The sequence below is a fragment of the Cryptomeria japonica genome, chromosome 11 (genome assembly GCF_030272615.1).
Source record: "Cryptomeria japonica chromosome 11, Sugi_1.0, whole genome shotgun sequence".
Classification (NCBI taxonomy): Eukaryota; Viridiplantae; Streptophyta; class Pinopsida; order Cupressales; family Cupressaceae; genus Cryptomeria; species Cryptomeria japonica.
The window spans coordinates 685,103,577-685,112,673 of record NC_081415.1 but is presented as its reverse complement, the minus strand read 5'-3'; the positions used below and the strand labels follow the sequence as shown (position 1 = coordinate 685,112,673).

General features: G+C 34.4%; 1 protein-coding gene across 1 annotated transcript; it reads right to left on the bottom strand.

Moving 5' to 3' along the window:
* Positions 1-2,592: 2,592 nt before the first annotated feature.
* Positions 2,593-6,704, bottom strand: LOC131038127 (polyubiquitin 11-like). Its single transcript, XM_057970453.2, has 3 exons — positions 6,646-6,704; positions 6,065-6,071; positions 2,593-3,306 (listed from the first exon to the last, which is right to left on the bottom strand). Exon 3 carries the CDS (start codon positions 3,292-3,294, stop codon positions 2,593-2,595), a length of 702 nt encoding a protein of 233 aa, XP_057826436.2. The 5' UTR covers positions 3,295-3,306; positions 6,065-6,071; positions 6,646-6,704.
* Positions 6,705-9,097: the final 2,393 nt, after the last annotated feature.

The window sequence follows — 9,097 nt, the reverse complement described above, 5'->3', positions numbered from 1 at the left end:
ATCTCAGAATACCATCACACTAAAATATCATCATCAAAGCTCTTCACAAATGACTTTTGCACATCTCTAGCATCACATCTACTTGAAAATCAGTCACATTTACTTCTTATCAATTCGCACACATCCCATACCTTCACTCGCACATCCACACTCCTTTATATACAAGATTGATCATTAAAACCCTTGACTAGGTTGGCCACAAATAGAACATACATTATTACCTACATTCAAACACTCGGACCTAAAATATCCATTCTAGTCCACTCTAAGAGATAGAGAGGATCCAAATACATCACAACACACTCTTTCCAAATAATTTCAATGAACTACACATCCTTTAAGGCCATAATTAAATAAAATATATAAATAGATATTAAAGCATGTTAACCAATCAACCCAAAACTATCCCCAATGCAAACTACACAATGTGGATCTTTGCATTCTATGCAATCTCATACTTCTTGCATGCTTGATGATTGTTCTATTCATCCTTTCAAACACACAATTTTCTTGGGTCTTCTTGGAACCACTTTTTGTCTATGAATGCCATGGAATGAACAATAACTATCAAACTCTTTTTTTGTAGTATTCTCCTCCATTATTTGATTTGAGACACTTAAACTTATTTCTACTTCTTACAATTATCACATAGATCAAATTTTATTGGAATGAAACAAACCCAAGTCTATCTAGTTGTATCATTAATAAAAGTCACATAATAATAAGATCCACCAAGAGATGATACCTGAGCTAGTCCCCATACATCTGAATGCACAAGCTCTAACTTATCAAATTAGGAACATGTCTCACCTCTTTTAGCAACCCTTGATCTTCATTAGGTAATTTTATCTGTACGTTGCCATTTTCAATAATTTTGCATGGTTCATCATCACCCAAATAAACCTATCCAAAGTCACCTTGAACATAGTCTAGAAAATATTTATTATGGGTGTGGCATAAAATGAAGCCCTTGAATCTAACACCCAATAATCACCAATATTATCTAAAGAAATGATTAAAGCATCTTGTAATGCATAACCTGCTACATTTTCTTCCTTATTATTTTCTTGTTGTCCATCCCTTGTTTGCCCTTTTGACACCAACAATATTTCTTTAGATGACCTCTCTTCTCCCAATGCCAACACTCCAACCTTGCCCTATATTTGGGTCCACCCTTCATAGATTTCTCATGGTTTTCTAGGCTTTTTAATCTCTCTTTGTCTTCCCCCACTCTCAACATCAAAGCATTATTTGATGTCTCACCTATTTTTTTTCATCACGTTTCCTCGTTAAGGATGACACCGACAAATCATTAAACTTTAAAGTGTTTAAACCAAAGATGAAATTACTTTCAACCATGACCAAGCTATTATAGCCTTTTGACAATAAGCAAAAAATTAGAAGAATCGTAATCTCATCATCAAAAGTTACTTTAGCAAAACTCAATTAACTAGTGACTGTGTTAAACTCATTCAAATGATCAACAACAAACCCACCTTCTGCATCTTCATATTAAATAAGAAATACCTCGTTGAAGGCTGAGGGTTTCTCATACAATTATCTAATGTTGCCATTAGACCCACCATTGTTGTTTCTTTAGCTGTATTAAAAGCCACTGGTGATGCTAGTCACAACTGTATTAAATATAATATAGAATAAGAGAGGAAAAAATAACAAAACACAATAACAAAGACATTTAACGTGGTTCACCTAATGTAGGCTACATTCACCAGAGAAATTGTTGTTCACTTTTTTCTATTATCCAGCGAAGAGAAAATTATAATATGATGTCTTGCCATAATACAATGCCTTCATAAAATAGGGTTGCCTTCTAGGGAAAACAGAAGGACACAAAATATCGACACTTAGGGTTGCCCTCCCATTGAGAACCTCACACACTCACGTATCAAAATGAATCGATATAGTAGGAAAACACAACTAAAAGGTCACCAAAATTTAAGCCTAGCAGCATGATGAGTCGCCACATACCAACAATCCCCCACTTGGAGGCTGATCAGACTCCACACCAATAGTACATATTTAACCTAAAAGATTTTCTCCTTGGTATATATTTTCACAAAACCAATTTGTAGCACACGTTAGACGCACACTAACAAAGATCACCCTATGCATGTGACAACTTACAAACTCCTCCTAAGAGATATATTCGTATCACTATATCTATTGGCTTTGAGTTGAACCCATTTATACTTTTTCAAAGAAGCTTAAAGGTCACCCCATTTATATCCTCATAAGAAGTTAAATGGATAATCCAAAATTAAAAGGTCATTACAAATTCATCAATTGATTGTGTTAGATTTAAGCATCCAACACTCAATTTTTCATTTCATGTACATGTGACAATAATTTAATTCAGTAAGCTCATCATCTTTAAAATTCATCAATTAAAGGTGTTAGATTTAAGCATTCAACAAAAACATGCTAGATTTAAACAATCAATTTTTCATCTCATCTACAAGTGACAAATTTTTTTCAATAAACACATTATCTTTAAAATTCACAAGGGGGCACACAAACAGAAGAAGGGTGGATTGCTCATGAATGTTATAGTCTATAGGCAACTTCTGCTGTTCAGTGAATACCACCTCGAAGACGAATAACAAGATGAAGAGTGGATTCCTTCTCAATTTTATAATCAGAAAGTGTCTTTCCATCCTCCAACTTCTTTCCAGAAAAGATCAACCTCTGTTCACTAGGTGGAACTCCTAGCTTAAGATAAATCTTAGCCTTCAAGTTGTCAACTGTATCACAAGTCTCCACATCAAGGCTCACTGTTTTCCCTGCTAGAGTCCTCACAAAAATCTGCATCCCACCTCTGAGTGCCATAATAGAATAAATTGTAGACCTATTCTGGATGTTATAATCAGCCAAGGTGTCTTCATCCTTAAGCGGCTTTCCCGAAAATACTAATATTTGCTGGAAAGATGGGATCCCAACCTTTTCTTCAATCATTGCTTTAATATCTTCAATTGTATCACTACTCTTCACTTGAAGGCTTACTGTTTTTCCTGCATAAGTCTTAACAGAAATCTGCATCCCACCTCTGACACCCAAAACAAAATGAATATGAATAGTAGACCCATTCTGGATGTTATAGTCAGCCAGGGTGCACCCATCGTCAAGCTGCTTTCCCAAAAATGATAATCTTTGCTTGTCAGGGGAGATCCCAACCTTTTCTTGAATCATGGCTTTAAGATTTTTAACTGTATCACTACTCTCCACATCCAGATCTATAGTCTTTTCATCCAATGTTTTAACAATTATCTGCATCATTGCTAGCAGCAGCTTTTGGAGAACAAAGATAATCTGTATGAACAATTAATGATATCAGATTTTCACAATTTATATGTATATTATCATTGTTTCTAGATTAAATTGTATGTATGTTTTTGAATCACACATGATGATAGAGATCTATAAGAATCAATGGAATGATCATCCTATACACATTATAGAAATCAAAAAATAGATCGTGAAATGTGATCCATAACATTAATATGAAAAATTGTGTACAAACTATATCTATTAATGTTTTGATTAGATAAATCCAGATAGGGTTCAGACCCTAGCTTGATTTATCGAATCACAATATTAATACAAAAAAACTTATACACAATTTAATCCAGAAACAACAACGAAAAAATGAAATTGATCCTTCATTAAAAAAAAAAACACTTATGAATAAGGTTACAAGAAAAAATTATGCTTCACCATGGCAGCTGATCTAGAAAAATTGCTATATTAAAAGGTAAACAAGTGAATACCTAGACAAGAAGATAGAGCTCAACGGAAGCAGATTCTCCCCTGGTTTGTATCGATAACACTATTAAACGCAACTCTACAAAGTAGTAAGGTATACTGATTTTTATTTATAGATAAACACAATGAATGTAATCTGAAAGGTCACTTAGAATTGAAAGGTTAAAAATGCAGCTCAACAGTCGATTCATTTTGAATTTCCACTTATTTTCAGGTCTATATTGAAATCGTTATTGTTCTTTCCCTTTAAGTGTTGGAATTTGATCTCTACTTTTTTGTTTACGGTTGGCTTCTACCTAAAATTCCAAGATGGCGATTGCTGTTTCCATGTGTGTTGTTCTTGTTTACTTAAAATATTTGGAAATGTTTTTATTTCTTTTCCCACTATTAATCTTCCTTTATTGTGAAGATATATGGATGCGATGTAGCCCAAAAGAATTGAGTTAGAAGCCCTCCCAAAATTGCTAAATGATGAAGCTTTCTAGATTTTTTTCAAACAAAAAGTATACAAGTGTTTTAGAACCTTACATAAGTCTAGATAGTGCAACTTATTTGAACATAACAAATTTATTTCAGTTTAATACTCAATTTCAATCAATTTAGTATAAAGGTTGACAATACTCTTAAACTACTCCTTTTATTAGTCTCTGCCTTTAGACCAAAATTAATGTTTTCATGTAGCTATTCATGTAGCTATTTGGTAATTAATTGTTGTTTCAGAAATAGTGTCAGTGTTTTTATCTTATGATCAAGGTTGATTTTTTCATTAAACTAATTTATTTCTTCATCTCTTCATTTATGCTATTTTCTTATTTTTTGTCAGGGTTTCCTAATTTAATTTGAAAAAACAATCTACATTTCATGTGCCTAGCCTTTGAATCCACATTTTGCATATGTGCTAATAAGAACAGTCCACAAGTCTTTATTATGCTTCCACATTTAGCATACTCCACTAGATGTGGCTATTGTTGAAACAAAATGAATTGTGTGATGTGCCTCTTGGCGGAGTGGTAGTATTAGATGAAGCTTCATAAGAAAGCCCTATCATATAAACAATCCCAACTAACACACTATAGTTATCCCATTTGAAGTGAAGCAACTATTTCTCTCATTACCATGGATTCAAATTCAGATCAAATAGTTTTAATAATTAATTTGTTATTTTTGGGGTTCCTTGTGTATACATGGTAAAAGGTCCAAGACTCAATTTAGTTTCAATGAAAAGGGAGAAAAATGCTTATCGAGAATGTATGGATTTTTAAGCTGAAGGAGCCTTCTTTTCTTGGACATTATTTCCTCACAAAAAACCATTGGACATAGTTTTAAGTAGTCATATGATATGACCCTCAGGATGGATAGGATGGGGTATCAATTCTATTGTTCCCCGTATAATATTAGGTACAAGATCCTTAATAGCCTTCATGGACCCCTCTAGATCAAGTCTTGTGCTACCTTATTATTTCGACAATGCTATCAAAATGCAACAGGAAACTACACAAATACAAATTTTGATGTGCTTAAAAGCTCTATATGTTTTAGCTCATCCTTTTCTTCTACAAGGATCTTTGCCACCCTCAAACTTTATTCTAACCCTAATTATTTTAGTCATGTTCAGAATAGGAGAATGTATGTGCATGACTATTCCCTAGGAATTCACGGGACTAGCATTGAAGATCTCATTTACACAAAGACTATTGAAATGGTGTCTAGATCTGTGAGAGCCACACTAGGTATTAATAGCATGCTTTCTATTATTTTTATTGAGATTTCAAAAGTGGCTACTCTTTACTCTTTACTATCTAAGTGTGAAGATAAATATTAGGGTAGTTTTTCATTATTATTTATTATTATTATTATTATTATTTTCAATAAAGGTGGATTACTTCACTAAATTTTTATATTAATATTTTTTATTTTTTACATAGGATTCAAAGAGCATACCAGAGGAAAGAACCCTGGGAAGAAAACCTTCGGTCACAGCTCATAAAATAAACCTATAGTATCTAACAAATCAATTTATACACCCTGCCCAAAACCACATACAAAATGCGGTCACAACACATATAATATTAGTTTTACATAGAGCCCATATGTCCCATCGGATAGTTTTCGAATGTAGACTCCACAATTACTATCAATGGAAGAAGACAAAATTTTCCAAAGCCCTGTGCCAAATCCCATGAGCCAAAAACCTTCCTGCCAAAAAAGAAAGTATTAAAAAACCTTTGGAAAAACACTATTGTATCAAATACCATGAGCTCTAACTCTCCTCCAGACAACAAACATGAATACTTGAAATGAAAGGAGAAAGTGGGAATAATTATCATCATAGAGTTGTACATCAACATTACTCAAGAAAATCACATAACTATTGCTACAAACCTTCCCATGCCCTAGAAGGAATTTCCTCCAAACCCACCTCTCGTTGATTAGCATTGCTATCAATGGCTAAATTTGCCAAATAATCCGCAATCTTATTAACTTCTCTGTAACAATGGGATAACAAGAAAGATTCAAACAATTCTAATTTTTGTAAAATGAGATCAAGTATATACTGCAAATTCCAACAATTTGATTTCTTTTTCATAACACGTTGAATAATCACCATATAATCACCTTCAATTATTAAGTCCTCAATTCCCAAAGAGATTTCCATATCCAATCCAAAAGACAAAGCATGAAATTCTACATAATTGTTAGTTTTAAAACCAATAGCATGACACTTAGCTCGAATAAAATTTGCATTGTGATCATAAATTACCATGCCTACCCCAGCCGACCCAGGGTTACCACGAGGGGCCCCATCAAAATTCAGTTTAAAGTACCCCTACAGAGGAGGTTTCCATCTAGCAGAGCATCTTTTACCTATTGCATCATTCTTTTTTTAAATTGAACCATGAGAGGGTAAAACCAACAGCATCTTCCAAACTCTAGTAACTCTACTATCACACTGCAAAAAAGAAGTAAGATTTTCCAAACTCTTATAAATAAACTGTTGGTGTAAATAATTATTCATCATGGATATTATTACACTTTACTTGAGCTTACTTAAGTACATGCATTTCATATTAGTTTGGGTATGAGACACTTCGGTGTTTGTGCCACATTGGGATAGTATGTGTAGGAGAATTTCCATCTTTTGTGGACTTATCTTGTTACATTCCACATTCAGTGGGTGATCCACATCATGTGGAATATTTTATTGTTTCTCCTACCTACCCACACCTATTTCCTACCTAGCCTTGTTTCTTATTGAGCCACATATCATTTTTGTGTGCTCACATATCCATATTGCCTTGCCTATATAAGCGGGTTCATCTACATTGTTTGTACAGGCAATCATTGAACATCTTGTACTGATCCAGTTGATCATATTTTACATTTTGATAGAATAGAGTTTATTCCTATCATCTATTTTTTTCTCTCTTATTTATGTTTTCTATTGCCTCTAGATCTTGGAAAAATCTCACATGGTATCAGAGACATTAGAGTGCCATTGGTTTGCCAATTGAGAGAAATTTGGGGTTTGCATTTTGGAGCTTTCTATTACAGGTTATTATTGGAGCTTGTTGGGTTAGATCTGAGGTCACCATTGGATTGAGGAGGTTCGAACAATTAAGATTCGCCTGTCATTTTGTTCAAATCCGACATTTGAGGCCAAATCTAGAGTCGTTTGAAGATGGAGGGTGGTGCCTTGTCCCGACACCGATCTGCAATTTTGGAGCACTTTTTGGCTAAATCTATCATCGCCATTGTGCTCAAAAGGCCCTAAAACCTCAAGATCAACTATCTATTCATCAAAATCGTTCTCCGTTACCCCGCATTGAAAAAATATCACCTCTTGATCCATCGTACGGACTTGCAGGTTTAGGTCTGAAATTTTATTTTATTTTTTTCTGTTTTTAATTATTTTCAGAAATTTGAAAAATAAAAAATAAATTATTAAAGGGGGGTTCATTTTTGGGGTTTTGTTTTTTAAAAAGGGGGAGGTGGGGGTCCTTTTTGGCTCGTAGGTGTACCTGCGTCCCGCAAGCATTGCAGGTACTCGCAGGGTACCTGCGACCCCGTAGTGTACCTGCGGGTCACCGCAGGAACCTACGGCCCCACAGTGTACTTGCGGGTGTCCACAGGCACTGTGGCCCCGTAGTGTACCTACAGGCCCTCCCCACGTGAGGGGGGGTATTAATAATTTTTCTTTTTAAAAATTTCTTTTAAATTTTTTTTTAATAAATAAACAAAATTCACCTTTTCTTATTTAGTTAATGAGTTCTTTCAATAAAAAAAAAAAAAATTATAAATTTTTTTTATCCTTAATAAATTTTTATTAAAGTTTTTTTCATTTAAAAAAAAAAATGACTATATCTTTTTTTATTTATTTTTCTTTATTTTTTAATAAAGTTTTTTTGGGGGCATAATAAGTTGTTTTTATTTAGATTTTTAAAATCTTTTAAAAACACAAACATCATTTAATAAGTCAAATTGGGAACACTTTTTTTCGTCACTTCACACCTGTCTTCCAGTGCTTCCAACCGGCAGTCAAGGGGGGCGTTGATTTCCTCCTTTATATCTCTTGGCCACATCCCAATCAAAGGCATCTTTTTCTGCAGTATTCTATAGGGCTTCTTGGTGGCATCATTTTCATGTTTCCAGATTTCAACTATCATGTTGTATGCTTTTGCATGAGCAATGTTGTACTCGCACTATCATAAAGTGTCACACCTCTTTATATCTTGTCATTGTTGACTATTTGATGTAATCCTCTTGTACACATAGATTAGGAATATCTTGTGAGACTTGGTGCATGACTCCAGTTGAGACTTAGATTGTACACATTTGTGCATGGCTCCCATGAGACATTGATTGTACTGGTATTTCTGATATTTACGAGTATCCAGATGATGCTCAAAGCAGGTTGTCTCCATGCCTGATCTTTATTTTGTTGCAGCAAGTGATTCATCGTCATTGACTTGGTACCTGGTTTTGTCATACTTTGGCATCATTGGTGCAGCATTGGCTCTCTTTCTTCCTTATGGGGAGGTATTTTGGTAACATCATTGGACCATCCTTGCAGAAGATTCAACATTGAGGGGGAGCTTCATGGTCTCTTCTTCTCTCTTATGGGGGTGACATATTTTTTGTTTATCTCATTCATCATTGAGAGAATTGTGTGCTTTCATCATCTCTCTTTTGGGGGAGGGCTTTTTCCCATTGGGTTTTTCTCTCTTTCCCTGCTTTATGGGAGATTGCATTTGCATTTGTACATGGGTACCTAACATGGCCTTGTAGCCGGGACCCATCTTGCATTGCTTAGTTGCAT